At 31.8% G+C, this 17996-nt stretch overlaps 2 protein-coding genes across 2 annotated transcripts; one reads left to right on the plus strand and one right to left on the minus strand.

Annotated features, from left to right (window-relative positions):
• Positions 1 to 1012: 1012 nt before the first annotated feature.
• LOC112521309 (36.4 kDa proline-rich protein-like) lies at positions 1013 to 2083 on the plus strand. Its single transcript, XM_025130086.1, has one exon. It carries the CDS (start codon positions 1015 to 1017, stop codon positions 1894 to 1896), a length of 882 nt encoding a protein of 293 aa, XP_024985854.1. The 5' UTR covers positions 1013 to 1014; the 3' UTR covers positions 1897 to 2083.
• A 14733-nt stretch (positions 2084 to 16816) lies between these two features.
• LOC112521595 (14 kDa proline-rich protein DC2.15-like) lies at positions 16817 to 17310 on the minus strand. Its single transcript, XM_025130541.1, has one exon. It carries the CDS (start codon positions 17285 to 17287, stop codon positions 16844 to 16846), a length of 444 nt encoding a protein of 147 aa, XP_024986309.1. The 5' UTR covers positions 17288 to 17310; the 3' UTR covers positions 16817 to 16843.
• Positions 17311 to 17996: the final 686 nt, after the last annotated feature.

Consider the following 17996-nt stretch of genomic DNA (forward strand, 5'->3'; position numbering starts at 1 on the left):
TACATGCTTGTTCTCTACAAATACAAATGTCATCATGCATGCACGATAGGCGAGATTAATTGAGGTGAAAACCTTAAATGGCATACAAAATTAAATCCTGCCTACTGCTCAAAGTTTAAGTTCTCAAACATGACACCTGCTAGTTTTATAAAACCATGAGCCTCACCTGGCAAGCCAACCATACTTGTGAATTATGCGCAAGCGTGTTTCCTGATGGAAACAAAACCAAATTAAGGGCTCACGAGCCAAAATGAGCTTGTCCAAAACTAAAAGAGCTAGTAGAAACAGAACATGCACTTGATATATATCCTATTTGTACCTGTTTTGTATGTTTGTACTTTCCCACGTTCATAAAGTTGTCTTTTCCGTTTTTAAGGTTTATTTGGTAAATATAATATAATATTGAAAAGAACCTGTATACCTTAAGTCTCTTTGTTTAAATTGTACTTATTGTGGGTTTAATATTCTTTTTGTTGATTATATATGTCCTGACAAAACAGAAATGAGAGAGATAATTGAAAGACCTCTTTTATCAGCTAGTGTGAAAGCATCATTTGCTTGCACAGAATTCAAGCTCTATAATGTAAACAGGAAATTGTCAGTTTGTCACGCGAACCTCTAATTTATAATTCTATTTAAAACCATTTAGCTGGAGTTTCAATTCGTAAGTAGGCTAAAATGATGAGGATTCTATTTACATATGTAAAACAAAGTCTGCATGGAAAGCTGTGCACGACTAGACTACTTATGAAATCAATGGATATGCCATCACCATCTTCACGGATTTGAAGCAAATTCACGGACTGCTTTCGAAGTTCGCACAATCTCTAACAAAAGTCCAAAATCTTCCTGAATTTTACAGTTGTAGGATGATGACTTGTTCTAATTCTAGGAAGTGATTTTCCTCATCATCACTTTTACATTCACGGGTTGGCAATTATGATTTCATCTATAAAGCTCTCATTAACACTGCAGAACTCTTATACAAAAATCCCTCCTTCCAAAACCCTAATCATGGATTATAAGGTCTCAGCCATGTTCTACATCTTCTTGATTTTCATGTCCAGTACGTCCCTACCTATAGTTTTTGGCTGCAAAAACTGTCCACCGTGTAGCCCACCTTCCCACGGACCTTTTCCACCAAAAACTCCAACATATCCACCCTCCACCAAGCCACCGCATCATGGTGGAGGACCTAAGGTGTCGCCACCTAAGAAAAACCCGCCAAAAGTTCTACCACCTATCTCTAGGCCACCAATCGTTCACCCTCCACCAATTACTAGACCACCTATTGTTCTTCCGCCTATCGTGATGCCCCCTCCCATTATAGCGCCACCAGTGATCACTCCTCCGGGGATAGTCCCACCACCTTCTTCTTCCTATCCACCATACACACCCCCTGGTGGTGGTACTGGTGGCGGCAGTGGTGGAAAAGGTGGAGGTGGAAGCGGCGGTGGGAGTGGTGGAGGAGGAAAAGGAGGAGGTGGGGGTGGAAGTGGTGGAGGAGGAAAAGGAGGTGGAGGTGGTGGAAGTGGTGGAGGAGGAAAAGGAGGTGGAGGTGGTGGAAGTGGTGGTGGAGGTGGAGGTGGCGGTGGAGGAGGAGGAGGAGGTGGTGGTGGAGGTGTAATGCCAACATGTCCAATAAATGCTCTGAAACTAGGGGCATGTGTGGATCTACTAGGAGGATTGGTCCATATAGGATTAGGGAATCCAGTGGAAAATGTGTGTTGCCCAGTACTTAGAGGGTTGCTAGAGTTAGAAGCAGCTGTGTGTCTCTGCACTACCATAAGGCTTAGGCTTCTTAACCTGAACATATTCATTCCTCTTGCTCTTCAAGTCTTAGTAACTTGCGGGATGACCCCTCCACCTGGTTTTGTGTGTCCTCCTCTTTTTTAAATCCTAATAGAAAGAGCAAAAAGAACAATAAGGGTTGCAATATTGAAGGCATTGTATCGTAGTAGCAGGCTAGCTAGATCTCATGCATGGATGATGATGAGTTACCTAGTAAGTTGTTGCTTATGTGTGTAATTTTCGTGACTTATGAATTTTCTATGGTGCATTACTCGATGCATTTATTTGCCTATTTGGCTTATCTTTCATGGAATCCCATACATCCTTAAAGATCACTTGTTCAAATCTGAAAGTTAAACTTACAACACAAGCTGGTGCATGATTGGTTTAAGCTTGGTTCTAAAGGTTAAAAGTATCAGGAGGTCTCAGGTTCAAATCCAAGGAGTAATAAAAATCCCCTTGTGGCCACGGAGATTCAAATGCGCTAACTCCGTGCTATCTGCAAAACAGATGGTCGTCCTGGGATTAATCGGCTCGCATAGCGGGTTGGATATCCAGGTTAATCAAAAAAAATAAAAATTAAACTTACGGTACAAATTTAAAAGGAGATGGCTTAAGTAGCTCAGGGTTAACTTGCAGGCGTCGTAATCCTCATTACCATAGCAGCTTTCAAAATTTTGATCCAAAACCATCATCATGATGGTGTTCGTTTTAAATCGCTCTTATTATAGTAGTATTGTTACATTTTCTTTTGATCTTTAATGAAATTAAAAGGTTAGATTTAATTAAATGCACTAAACATATAGCTCTAGATCTTCATTAAAAGTTTTGCCACAAAACTAAACCCTATTTTCTGTAATTACGATAAGTACTAATAGTAATTAAACCATAAAAAATGAATAGCTGTTGAGAAATAGCTATATAGTTTTTATACTTAAAAAAGGATACCCTGAGCAATTGCAATAATTAGAGCTTCTGGGGAGACGGGGTTTTTATAGAAAGAGGTAAGACATTAGATACCTCGACTCCTCACATGTGATCCATGGCAAGCGAGTCTCCAAGAATTTATTTGGTTATGGCCGATACCTATCTTGTGATTATCAAGTTTAACTCATGGGGTGGAACGATTACATCAATCAAAGGGTTAAAACGAAGACCATCATGAACAACTAGTCATGGTAGTAATTAAGAGTGTAACACACTTTATTCGTTCAAAATCTATCATCTATTAAATGGGATGAAGGATGAAAATTGATTCTCTTGTTCTCTCTCTTAATATCATTTTTATGTTGAATCCACCATTTTCAATAATTGTTATTGATATATTTTAAGGATTTGATGGTTAATTAAATACATTTATTAAAATATACGTCATTTCCAGCATAGATATATTTTTAGAATACAGGAAGTACAAATATTATATCTAATGTGGAGGGTATTGTCGTCTAATATGATTATATGCGCTACCAGAAAACTGGCCAGCGAACCAATAATTTACTACATATCCGTCATTAATTTGCGATGGATCAGTGATGAATCAATGACAAAACCAATTCTTTTTCATTTTTACCACATTTTTTTGCGACGCATGTATGATATGTCAATAATTCGTGGCATAATGTACATAATTACTAAGGATTAGCGACGGAGAAAGAGAACACTTATTTTTTAAATAAATAAAAAGCTAAACTTAAAGATCTGTTGCAAATTCATCGCTAAATAACTAAAAAAAATACATTTGACATGGATTTGCTAAGAATCCAATTATATTCAATATCAGAAAAATCAAAACAAATATTGATAAAATCCATAGATAATCCGAGACAAATATACATAGATTTGTCCCGACTTTGCTACGAATTTAATTATATTCGATATTGAAAAATCAAAACAAATCTTGATAAAATACGTAGCTAACCCAAGACATATATATATATATATATATGCATGTATATGTATATATATATATATATATGTATGTATGTATGTATGTATATATATATGTGTGTGAAGAGATTTTCATCCTTAGATCAATCATAATTGAATCTCAACACTAATGAAGTATATCGAGATGCACAACATAAATTCCCTTCTAAACCGCAATTTATGAGTACGCATGAGATCAAAAGTAATCAAAGGTTCTTACATTTCTCACCATAATTTTTTTTCTCATAGAATCTTTCGCCAATATATATACACACACACACACACACAAAGAACACTAAGATCATTCGTTAACCATGAAAAATATATTAAGGAGTTGTTTACTTTTGATTTAATGAGCTTAATGGTTGAATGTGCTTATTCGCACAAACATTTTGAAGTGTTTACTTACAGCTTAATGAAAAAAATGGTTGTCATATTCGCACAACTGGAATTGTTATATTGCCCCCGTTAATCTAAAAAAAATGACATCCCTACCCTTGTTAAAAAGTCACGCCTCCCTTAAAAAAAGCACGCTTCCAAATAGAGGCTTCCTTCAAACCCTAGCTAGACATCGTTGCTTCCCTCATTTGCTACATGGCAACCTTCACACATACTAGACATCTCCAACCAGCAATCTTCGCACATTGCATCCTCATCTATCTCTGGCAACCTTTGATTTTTATCAACAAAGGTATTGATTTCTCCATTCTTATCCATGTTCTTTTTTCTTCCTTTTTTCATGAAAGGTATTGATTTCTTGAAAAAGAAATCTCATCACAAGGTAACAGATTAAGCTAGTGCTTGTACAGTCAAAACCTACAAAAATTATGACTAGAACGGCAAAAAGAAAGATAAAATTATGAAGTTTAGATAGAGAGAAAAAAAACAGAGATCAAGAAGGGGTTCAAGTGCAAAGATTTGAAGATGGTACTGTTGGGGTTCTTTGATTCTAGAATTGTTTGTTTAGGGTTCTTCAATTTTATAAGGAACCAAGCTGTTGTTTATTATACTATTAGTTCAAGCAAAGATCGTTGACAGGTAAAATGTTTAGTTCATTCGGGGGTAAAAATAGTTAATTATGTCATTCAGATCATGGATTCAGAAGAAAAAGGAAACAAACATTTTTTATTATGACAAACAAATTTACCCAAACAGACAAATTTACCCATATAAGGTTTAATAGAAAATTTAGTAAACACCCCTAACTCTACAAACCATTTGGACCAATTATAAGCTTTTGTTATATTAGGTTCTTCTATCACCATGTAATTAATATTGAGGATACAATAGTAATATTATTTTTTGTCTTAACTTCATATTCATGGGTTGTTATGAAAACATCAATCTTATGATTGTAGATAAAATAATATGTTTATTTTTTTCTAGGTTATTGGTGATTTGTTGTTTTAATATGATAAGAAATTTGGATGTTTTATCTTCAATATATAAGTAATCGACATCATTCTTCACATCCAACAACTGGGTTTGATTTATTAAACGATAATAGTGATGGAAAGTGTTCAATAGATAAATATTCATAATCAAGATATAGAAACATGGGTGAAGATGGTTGAGCACAATACAAGAAGATTGAAGATCTTGTGATTAGAAAATACAATATTCACATCTGAAAGCCAATATGGTGTATATAACTGTTCACATGTATTCAATAAGTTCATAAAACAATATCTCTATACATCTAACATTTGGTCAACAAGTGTTCACAAGCAAAATACTTTGATTAGATATTAATTTGTTCACATGTGAAAGCCAATTACTTCAGTGTTCAAAAGTCTTAATACGTGCAAGTAAGTCTTGATGAGTGTTCCCATGTCTCATGTGTGAAAAGCACGAGCTAAGATTAGTTAATAAGTTACATATATGTTCATAATATTCATAAGCGTTCAACACGGTGTTCATGATTCAACACGGATTATTCTACGAACTATAAAAGGAAGGAGTAATTACCGATTTGTAACCGATGAAAAATATATTGGACATATCTCTCAAAAACACCTCTGTTCACCTATGTTTTGATATCCTTCATTATTGGTGTTAACTTTATGAACCAATCTTAACCCTTGATTTTTAAAGTCTATGGGTGAGATAAACTAAGACATATTTTTAATTAATTAAAAATGAAGGATCAAAATATAGGTGAACAGAGGTATTTTTGGGAGAAATCTCCAATATACTTTTTTACATCGGTTACAAATCAGTAATCTTTCTCCCATTAACCAAAAAATTATAATATTAATTTTGTTAACCGATACATTTTTGTCTTTTTCATATATTGGTACCACATTACTTAAATATCTCATCCACTAATTATTACATTCTTTAATTATCATATTCTTAAAATATTTGGTCACTTCACTTAATTATCACATTCATTAAATATTAAGAAAGATTACTTTAGTTCTTTCAATTAATGTTTCATTTTTAAATTTGTGTAAACTTCTTTAATTATTTTATTCGTTTTCTGGTTTCACCTATGATTTTTGGTAAAAAAAAAATTGGAATAAGCAAAGTCTATATATAAACGAAACAAAAATCATTGTTTCACATATGAAAAAAATCATTGTTTAATCTATAAACTTTAAACAAAAATCATTGTTTTTCACCTATAAACTTTTAATAAAATCATTATTTCACTATTAAACCTTTTGGTTTCACCTACGATCTCTGTTAAATATTCTTAATTATCTCATTTATTTTTTGGTTTCACTTATAAACTTTACAAAAAAAAAATTGGAACAATCAAAGTTCATACACCAAAAAGATTATGAACTTTAGATCAAAATTATTATTTCATTTATGAACTATAAAGAATAATCATTTGTTCATCTATGAACTCTCTAGTTTCATAATACTAGAAAATTAATTGTTTCAGCAGAAATATTCGCCGAGGAAATTTTCCGGCGGATATTAAAAAATTTAACTCCCGTTAACTTCTGCCGCCGCAGGAATTCCGCCACTGATTACTTAGGAAAAACAAATTTTTTATTCCGGTAGATTTCCAACATATTTTCGACGGATATCTAAAAATTAGAATTTTGAAGATTAATTAACTTTATTTACATTATTTTACCCAACAACCTCGATTAATTTATTGGGTTTCTACATAAATCAACACTATCATGCATATAGTTATAACAACGCATAATCTTTAATTCCAATAAACTGTGAACAACATTGAATCAAGATTTCAGACTTTAATATTATATACTTCAAAAAGAAAGATTTCAAACTTTAATCTAATCCCATCATCTCTGGTTTTCAACTCTACCATACAACTTCAGTTTGAAACAATTTATCATCTTAAATTTTTGGATCCAACAAAGCATGTAAATCAAACACACACGATGGGGTGACATCAATTAGAGAAAACGTCAAAGTTTTCTTATCTCGATCATTGAAATTGGCTCTCTAAAACATATCCCATTCAGCTTCTCGCTTCCTTCTGCCTCCCTCTAAGTGGCTTTTCTCTCTCCCTCTCACACTTTCAGTTCATGCTTGACAATAACAAGGAGTAGAATACACTGATCGTCCTTGACATTTGCAGACACTCCTTACTCTCAGTACCTATTGTCGCCCATTTTTCTCACATTTCAACCCATAGTCAACTTGAATATGAAACCCTGCTCCTAACTTGCATCCTTTTTCACTTGCTTGCCATATGACCTCTCAGTTTCAAGCTTTTTACAAGAATCCATGTCTTTTACTTATACCTTTCATTTTGGCCTGAAAGTTTTCGGGTGTTACAATCTCAAACACATATCTAAATTAGAAATATATAAAAGATCTTTCAACCAACATTAATAGATTCTTAATTTTGAAGATTTCAAGCTCACTTGATGGAAACAAAACGCAACAATATGGTTGTAGGAAATTATGGATTTTTATGTGGAGATTTAGAATTGGTAGACTTCCATTTCGATTGGTTTTTCATAGGCTAGGTCTTGATCTACACTCTTCATTATGTCCCGTTGTCGGGAGGAAGTGGAATCTATGGCTCATTGTTTTCTTCTTTGTAGAAAGTTATCATCTGTTTCATTTGCGCAAATATATTTGGTCGATGCGGTTTGCAAATATTAACTTTGAATCAATTGAATATTTTCTTGCACTCAAGGATACTTTGGCACCCTCTCAACCTACAAGAAAGGTGTGGCAAGCGACTTTATGGATTGCTATGCATGTGATACGAACTTCTTATAATAAATTGGTTTAAAAAGTTCGTGAGCAACTAATTCTGGATATATCATTTGATATCCAATTATATTCTTTCAATTGAATTTCAAATTAAATTACAAAAATACAAGATGGACGACCAATGTTGCAACCACGAGATTGCATCTAATGCTACTCGATTTGTGTTTCAACATTGTCATCGAGGATTAACATATATTACAATGGAAATGCATTATGGAGTCTGATTGAGGGTCTTAGTAATCGATGTTGAGTGGATGTTCGATAAGAAATGGGTTCTCATAACTCAATCGTGTTGCATCTGCAGACAAGTTTTGAGTGAGTTTTGTTGTCGAACCGTAATTGTTTTAATTTAGTCTTTGTTTTGTTTCATGTTTTTCGTGTTTTTTCTACATCTTGCATAAAAGCTTTGAAGAATATTCTTGTATTTGGTTTGTTTACAATAAAGTTTTCTTGTCTTTCAAATATTCTTTGTAATATTTTAACTTTAATTATATTTTTAAAATAAATTATTATTTTTATTACGTAGAATACACTTTTAAAGAAATTATATATAATAATCATACATTCAATCTTATTAATAAGAAAGAATAAAAAAATCATTTATCTTTCTTCACATATTGTTATCTTTTTTAACAAAAATACATATTAAAAATTATATAAAATACATATTAATCTCAGTTACCATAAGTAAATGCTTGATCTTTTTTTTTCTTTACAACTAATTTTCAGGGAACTCTTTAAATATTAATAGCATGCCAGATGTCGAGATACATGCACTTTAGAAAATCTATTTTCTCGTTTTGAATGTTTGTTTTTTTTTTAAAGACAAAAAAGGAAGGACAAAGAGGAGAGCTTCGACATGGCCATCTCGTTTTGAATGTTTGTAACAATTGAAAATTTTGTTAATAATATAATTTGTTTGGTTGCCAAATAAAACATGCGATTAATCTTTAAAATCCCAACTATCTACTATAAATCATTGCGCTCTAATCAAGTCGAAAAGAAATTGTGAGATATTCAACATTCTTGAGGTCACGGACTGACCATGGAACTTTGTTTAATAAGTGGAACACATTAGCTGTCTATTGTCAGGTTAAACGAATCCGGATTTAATTCTCGTATCGTAACAAAAATCTGATTTTGCCCTAATTTTTGTTCTAACAAGTAAAATTAGTAGGTGGTTTCAAATCTAGTATATTTACAAAATGGAATCTTGGAAATTCTCGTGTTAATTTCATTCTCAAACTCTTTAATTGGAATTATACACACAAATTTTGTTTAATGTGTTACTATAATAATATATATCTAAAAATTTGAAACATCAACAAATGCATACTATTGAACGATGTTAATTTGTAGTAAGGCCTTACAACATTTAACTATTTTCTATATTTTTACGTCTTCAAAGATATTTATACTTTTGATAATTTAATAATCTAATGCTAATTATATAACAAATAAAGCAATGAAAGTTTTGCATTGGTTTTGATATATTAATTAGTATTTTATTCAAACAAATACAAATAATTTGTAACTAGTCAATATTGTACAGGGGCTGTTTATCAAACGCTTACTCGAGTAAGAGAACATCAAGTCACATTATCTTATCGGATGAATATGGTAAGGACCAAAGATCTTACCCAGTAAGAGCGATACAAGGATCAAGAGTCTTACCTGGTAAGTGAGGACAACGACTCTCACCACGATAAGCGCTTACCGGGTAAACTTGTTGCATACAATACTGTTTTGGTGGACTAAAATTTTAACCGGTAAGTAAATGATAGTGTTAAGTTTTACAGGTAAACGCTTACCAAATAAGTGTTTGGTAAACAATCCCTAAGTTTGAACTGAAAATTCCCATGGCCACATTCCACGTCCGTGTCAAGGTCTACTAATGAGTGTTTCTTTTATATTATTGATTAACACCATTTAATTTATTATGCTAGAATTTAGAGAAAAACTATAAAATCTTTGAATTAATGTTCACGTATAAAAGTAGTTATGGGAAGATAAGAGATAAATTAATGTTAATAATGAATGTTTCGGTAGAAGTAAAAGCGAAATTGAAACCGAATGAAGAAGAAAACAGATCAAGAAAAAAAAAACCCTAAAATCAAATTATTTTTTAATGTTAAATATAAAGATCCCATGAAATTAAAGCTAATCATGCTATGTACATGAATAATATATCTATGAACATAAAATGACTCAATTTCAAACCAATTAATTGGTTAGGTAATTATAACGAGTTGGTCTAACCAACTTAATTACTATGATTTGAAAATGTTTATCAAGTGTTAGTGTAATCTTTCTGTATGTTAAAATTCTATCATCGGTTATGTGGTTAAAAACAAGGTTGTGAGGTAAGTGATCAAACCGCAAATAGTTGGATTGCATATTTACAATAAAAAACATACATTAATTATAAAAAGTAATCATTATAAGTAATACAAGTATAAGAAAAAATTTTGATGAATAAAATATGATATGAATTTTCAACTTCAAAACTGGTTCCAAAACCTAAAAGCAAATTAAACTCAAACTGTATAATATAACTGAAATTAGGCACATTCAAAATTACCCGGGACTAGGTTGCCATAGAGATTGAGTAAACGAGCTACATTATGATTGATGATTTTAATAGCAGTATAAACATAGTTTTCTACATATAGCTCAACCCTTGATGACCTTATAAGAGCAACATATATGGCTTTATCGGTGATGCACCCATCTCAAATTCAACCGGCCGATTGGCATTACCCACGCCAGCTCTCCCGAATAGTCCGATTTTTCCTTCGACATTGCCTAGGTTTCAAGGTACTTCTAGGGCATGTAGCGTTAGTTGGGTTTGGGTTGGGTTAAATTTTAAAGTATCATTTAATAATGTAATTCTAAATATTATCTTTTATATATATTTCTTTGTGGTAAGAATGACTTTGAAAATGTTGTTCTTAATAATTATAGCCACACAATTTTGTTAATTACAGTCCTTTGGCATAAAGTCTAAAAAAAAGTGATCCAATTTGCCAATCTAAAATTAGTAGGTTGGGTTGAGATTTTTAACTCATTTAAATAAATGAGTCAACTTGCCTAATCCATTTATTTAAATCGGTTGGGTTGGGTTGAGTTAAAAAATTTCTGACATGTATTTAAACCGTTTCAACCCATTTAAGATATTATATAATTTTGTTTTGTTTTAATTTAAATATTATTGTTTAATGATAATATATATTTTCGAACCGTCTCTCTCTTTTGTTTGTGAAAGTGAAACCCTAATAATCAGTTCATCTTGATGCGCTTTGTGGAGCAATCATGACAGAAAAGATAGAGGATCAAGCAGTGAAATTGGAGTTGCTGAATGTGCAAGTCGAGTTACTTAGAAATTAATTTTTTTTAATGATATTTGAACAATTTATATGTATTTATGGTTGTGTTTTATTCAAACTTTGAACAATTTATTTGTATTTGTCATAAAATTAAATAGTATAATCCTTTTTATTTTATTTAGAATTTTAAAATTAAATGGGTCAATCCAAATTCAACTCATTTATTTAACTAATTGGGCTAAAAAATTATAAACAAGTAAACTCATTATTAATCCATTTAAGTAACAGGTTAAGTTAAGTTAAAAAATCCCAACCCATTTACCATTTAATTAAACAGATTGGGTTGAATTAAGATTTTCAACTTATTTAATAAATGAGTTGAACTCGAATCCAACCCAATCGAACTCATTGGCACCCTTACTTTGGTAACTATTTTTATGCAATCAGAAATGTAGAAAATAAATACTTTTCTGGTGTCACTAAGCAGTAAGCAGTAAGCAATGGATTTATATTTGTTTCGGCTACCAGTAGGTGGGCCGAAGAAAAGAAGCAATATCATGGGCTGCTGCGATGTTGGGCCAAAGCAAAAACAGGCCTGCTTATAGACCCACATGTTTTAGAGGACTTTTTATTTTTATATTTAATGAGGCATAAATTACTAATTAACTTCTAAAATTTGCAAAAACGTCCATGTAGTTTTCAAAGTCATGTTTCTCCCATGGATTCACAATTTCGGAAATATCCCTTTTTGTCTCTTGACTTTATCTTAGATCAGTTAGAGGTTTTAGAGTTGGTTTTTCATTAAGCTTTGTATTGATAAAGTGGTTTGTGTGAATTAGTCTGTTTGTATAGATTGAAAGATTATGTTTATAAAAGAGTTTATTCATAGATGAAATGAACATGTTTTTTAATCGCAAGGATAAGTTTGAAAAAAAAAAAAAAACTTGACTTTTTGTATCAAGTTCCCTGCTGGAGATTTATTGAATAAACCACTTTCAATATCATTAAACGACTATCAGACAATCAGTTCTATTAATCTCATTAAGTTGCTAATAAATAGACCAACCCATGATGATTTATAATTAGAATACCAATTAGTTAATTTACATATCTTAAATTAACAAATTACTTTTAAATTTGTGAATTCTAAGTTTCGATCACGAAATTATTAGTTAATTTTCATTAAGTGTTACATTAGTAATTTTCGATTAGATTGAAATATTTATGTTTAGAGAAGTTATCAAATTCTTTTATTGTATATCCAGCTTATGTATTGGAAGCAACCTTTACTAAGATAAAAATAAGTTTATAGTATGTCAAAAATGTCGACACATCATAATAATATTTTTTTTTATAAAACTTAAGTTTAGTAGACCCAAACAATTATATGTCCTATATAAATGTGTTATGATAGGTTTATAAGATGTTTTTGTGCCACTATAACAAATTTAAGTGTATAGGACATAGAAAACGTCTCAACCCTAATAAATTATTTTATAAAACTTAAGTTTATAGGACCATACACTTGCGTGCCCTATCTAAGAGTATTGTAATAAGTTTATACGATATTTTTCGGTATTTAATGGACTTTTAAGGGACTTTTAAGACACTTTTGAAACTAAGCGTTGTTTTAGCCAATTTATATTTTGAAAAAAGTGTCTTATAAAACAAGTATCCTATAAAAGATGGATTTATAGGACATTTGGTTTCAAAAATGTCTTAAAAAGCTCGTTAAGACACCTAAAAGTATTGTATAAACTTATTACAACACTATTAGATATTACAAGTAAGTGTTTGGTTAAGTAATCTATTAGGACACTTAAATTGTGTCCTACGAATCCAATTTTATAGTAATGGGTATAGTTTAAGACATTCTTAAAATAAAATATTGTATTAATATTTTTAATGTCAAAAAAGGCTATTCAAGAGATATATTCTAAAGCTTTTCCCCTGAATATCAGGGTTGTAATCCAAATCCTCATCAGCAATCCAGGTGTGCAGCAAGATCGACCAAAATTGATCTTCATATGGAGTTGTTTAGGACTATTATCATTAGTGTTCTTTCACAATTGTTTTTCTCGCTGTTAAAAATTAAATTAATTAATGAAAGCAAAGACATCACATGTGATGGGTATTAGACAATTAGGCATCTAACAATCCATTGTATTTGATTTGAACTATTTTAGGAACATCATCACCCAATTAAGAGGTGTGGAAATTAAGATCACTAATTAGTGAAACCAAACACATCACATGGCATGGAAACGTATAGAATCCACTCTATTTAGATTCATCTAACTTTTGAACCGACTAAAATTCACCAATTTAGAGATTTAAAACCACTAATTAACTAATGAATGCAAACACAACCGATTCATAGATCAACAATTACTAATTAGTGAAAGCAAAAACATCACATGGCAAGGGTATTAAACTATTAGAGCATTATGATTTCTGTTTAGGTTTTTTCCGTGGTTTTTATAAGAACCTTCATTATGAGATATAGATATAATTGTTCAGTTACAAGTTTTTATTAAAAGCTAAGTACTTAAACAAGAACCCTTGTATGCATTCCTTTTTTGTTACTATTTTATTTATTATTTTTATTATTTCTTTATTATTTTTATTTTCTTTTAATAAATCTATAGAACATATAAGTTGAAATTAATACAAAAAATATAAAAATTAATTACTATAGAATATACTTTTTTAATATTGTTTTTATTTTTTCGTTTCTTGTAAATTTTTATACAAGTTTTTATATTAATAAGTTAATTTTAGTTATCTTATTATATTATTTTGTTGAAGAGATTGATTCAAGGTTTCAATTATGAATTTCAAGAATATCTTCAAAGAAATTATGAGATGCACTCAAATTAAGTTCATCATCAACTCTGCTCCGACTTGGTTGAACATATTTGACTGCATCGAGATTACAACCGATCCATATTACTATTTATTATTTAGTGTTATTTTTTATAAAGATTAATATTTGTGTAATTTAATACCTTTTTTAATTGTAGTATAAATTTATGTTCATGTTTTAATTGTTTTTCAAACATGTAGACAAAATATATAAATTGACAAAATTAAAATTAATATAGAAAAGTGAAAATTAATAAATTATATTTGATTTTTTTATAATTCTATAATATATATTAATATCATATATTAATCTATAAATAAAATTAGATTTTATAAATTAAAGAAATGGAAAGCAAGGTTTTTATAAGAACCTTCGTTGTGGAGTTCTCTTGTGTCAATAATGTGGTAGAGAAAAATATGACAAGTGTAGTTATTAGAGATTCCATCACTATGAATGCTGTTTATTTGGATTGAACTAATTTGGGAACAACATTATCTAATTCTCAGATAAAAAAATCACTAAGCCAAAGGCAGTCAAGAGTGACCCTTAATCCTTTCAAGGCCATAAACAAAAGTGAAACCATCCCTATAGGTAGAACCAAAAATGGATTGCAAAAATCATTAAACCATACTAGATAATAGGTGTAAGCGAGCATGTGCGATATGTAAGCAACAATTGTCTTTGCAGCACGTGTGTGACTCTTGACTCATGACTCGTAATCCGAGCCATTTTGCGAAAGTAAGGGCCTTGTCATGGGCATGACTTGTGAGAGACTGGCAGCTAGCAAAGGTGGTTGTCGGTCGCGTGAGGGCATGTGACTATGCGTTGTGGCGGTCTTCTAGACTAAGGCCGTGACGTTGTGAGAATTTTGAGGGTGTGCCTATAATGGGAGGGAATAAGATTTGGGATGTGATATGTATACTTTTCTTTTACGGACTTGTGGGTGGGTCATGTTGGTGATTTTAGTGAAATCATCAATTCAATTTGTACCGTGATTGGATTCACAAGAGAGTATGAGGTTGTTAGTTAAGCTATAACCCGAATTAGGAGGTATGTAATGCACACTCGTATAAGCTAATTAGAACCAGAGATTATTGCATGACATCATATGGTGGAGGTCAAAGGGCCGCATCTATTTGCGTGGTCCAAGGGGCAGCGCCTCTGGTGGTTCGAAATGTTCTAAGTGAAATTCAGAACTCAAAATCCTCTAATTGTTGTTGTTTAGAAGCTTCTAACTCTGAAGCATTCTGACTTTAAAAATTCATAAGCTTTGAAGCCTTCTGATCTTTGTAAGCAGTTTGTAACCGTTGTGTAGTTAACCACATATACTAATTACTCCAATAGTTATTTCTATTTATTGAGAAGTCATTTTTATTTATTGAGAAGTTATTATTGCCTTTAATATAAGAGAAATTATAGTGCTCTATGTTTAAAAGGGAACAATTTTTGCCAAAATCATTGCTAGACACCAATATTATCCTCGAGTTAGTTCTGTGATACTTGTCAAATTTGAGTCGAAGTATAACTTAAAAAAAGTGAGTTCTTATGAGATCTCAAATTTTTCCAAGCTATTTCACTTATTGTTTCTGGAAGTCCTCGCCAACAGGCCAGGGCTCACCCTTGGCCATTGTTGGCTCCACAATGCTTCCATTCCAACATATTATTATCTATTACTATCGTTGTGTGTGTATATATATCTATATATATAGCATTGTCATTGTCATATACTCGTGAATCTTTGTTTTATGATAGCTTTTAAATCACTGCATGATCAAATTCCATTAGTTTCATGAGTAGTCATAATCATGTATAGGGCTGTAAACGAACCAAACGTTCAGCGAACCGTTCGTGAATTGTTCGGCGGGAAGTTCGTTTATGTTTGTTTATTTAATAAATGAACGAACATGAACAAATTTTTTTGTTCGTTTAGTTAAACGAACGAACATGAACAAGAGTCTTGTTCGTTCATTTATCGTTCGTTTATATTTGTTCGTTTATGTTCATTTATATATTAAATATAATATATAATCTTTTATTTATTTACTTTGAATTCAAATAATATTTATTTATGTTCGTTTAGCCCGTTCGTTTATGTTCGTTCGTTTACGTTCGTTTAACATGTTAACGAACGAACACGAACACACCTGATTTCTAAACGAACGAACACAAAGATTTTCATTCATTTACCGTCCGTGTTCGTTCGTTTATTCGGTTGAGTTAAACGAACGAATATGAACAAGCTTCTGTTCGTGTTCGTTCGGTTGGTTTTTCCATCATTTGAATTTTGCTTTTTATTCATCATTTCCATATTATTTTGATTTTGATTTTTGCCATAAAATATCCATCATGATAGTGTTAGATGGACGAAATGACAAACATATAACACGATGAAAGTGTTATTAGACATGAAGGACGGTTTTTAATTATAACAAAAAGGCAAAATTCAAGATAAATTATATAAGTTTTCAAACATGTCAATCCATATATAAAAGCTAATTCATACTTCACACATTTGAATTTCGTAATTTGATCTTATTAATTAGTATAATCATATATAGAGAGAGGATAGTATACAATACTATAGTGTTTACAATAATAATTAATAATGGACCATTTATTTTTCACTGCACAATAGAAAAGTAACTAGATCAAGCTCACATACAATTGTGTACCCCCATGCGTAAATAAAAACTTGATATAAGAACCATGCACGCACGTTTCACTACCCACATTGGAAGCTACCCGAGACTTGGTTGCCACATACACCGAGAAGCAAGCTAAAAGAGACAGGCACATTGATATTTATCCCCAAAACGTTAGCTTTGATAGCTGTGCAAAGGCAGGCAGCAGCCTCAAGGTCGGCAAGGCCTTGGATAAGAGAGCAACATGGCTTTACTGGTGGTGAACCCACCTCAGCATTCACCAAACCCCCCAACAGTTTGGCACACACTCCTAGTTTCAAGGCGTCTCTAGGGCAGCTGGTAGCCCTGGTTAGAGTTGGAGTTGGAGTTGGAGTTGGAGTTGGTATTGGAGTTGCAGTGGGGTTTGAGTTTGGGCTTTGTTTCGGGGTAAGGCTAGTGTATGTTGCACAACCGCTAACCATGACAAAGAAGAGATAGTGGAGTGCTAGAAAGAGAACTACTGAAGCATTGCTCATAGAAGCCATGTGCAAATGAATTATGAAAATCTACTGTTACAAATTGGTTGAGACTTGAGAAGCTAAAGGGTATTATCATGAAGGATATATATGAATGAGGGTATTGTGGGAGTGGGTTTATATAGGTGGAAAGGAGGGTGGTATTTCTTCAAATGGTGCTCAAATAGAAATAATGGAGACAAATTAATATAGTTGTCATTAACTGATCATATGATACATCGATCATAGCCAAGTTTTCCAGCATAGTGACCATGGGAGATGCTAATGTCGTGTTCCATATGTTATTAGGTTTATCATACGGAAATGAAGAGCATGAAATGGATAAAAATAAATGTCAGTTGCAATTGTCATATGTTAACCGAATTATTAGCTCAATTTGTACCTTTGGTTAGGGGTGCTTATGGTTTGGTTAATCGGGTTGAACACATTTGAACAACTCAACCCAATGCTTGCGGTTTGGAAAAATTTTAACCTAACCCAACCCAAACCAAAGTGCAACCCAACTCAACCCAACCCGTACGGGTTAGTCGGGTTGGTCAGGTTGATACTTTGGTATATTAAAATATTCTTTTAACCTTGAATATGTTATTTCTTACTCATAATTTCTTTTTCATCATCAATCATTTGATACAACTTATTCATATTTTTTACGTATATCACATTAATTAATTTTCTCAATTTACATATATATGTTTACAGTTACTGAAATGATTTATAT

The sequence above is a fragment of the Cynara cardunculus genome (genome assembly GCF_001531365.2).
Source record: "Cynara cardunculus var. scolymus isolate 2C chromosome LG 11, CcrdV1, whole genome shotgun sequence".
Lineage (NCBI taxonomy): Eukaryota > Viridiplantae > Streptophyta > Magnoliopsida > Asterales > Asteraceae > Cynara > Cynara cardunculus.

Coding starts and splice junctions, on each gene's coding strand:
- LOC112521595 (XM_025130541.1), bottom strand. CDS start 17,287: ATGGCTTCTATGAGCAATGCTTCAGTAGTTCTCTTTCTAGCACTCCAC.
- LOC112521309 (XM_025130086.1), top strand. CDS start 1,015: ATGGATTATAAGGTCTCAGCCATGTTCTACATCTTCTTGATTTTCATG.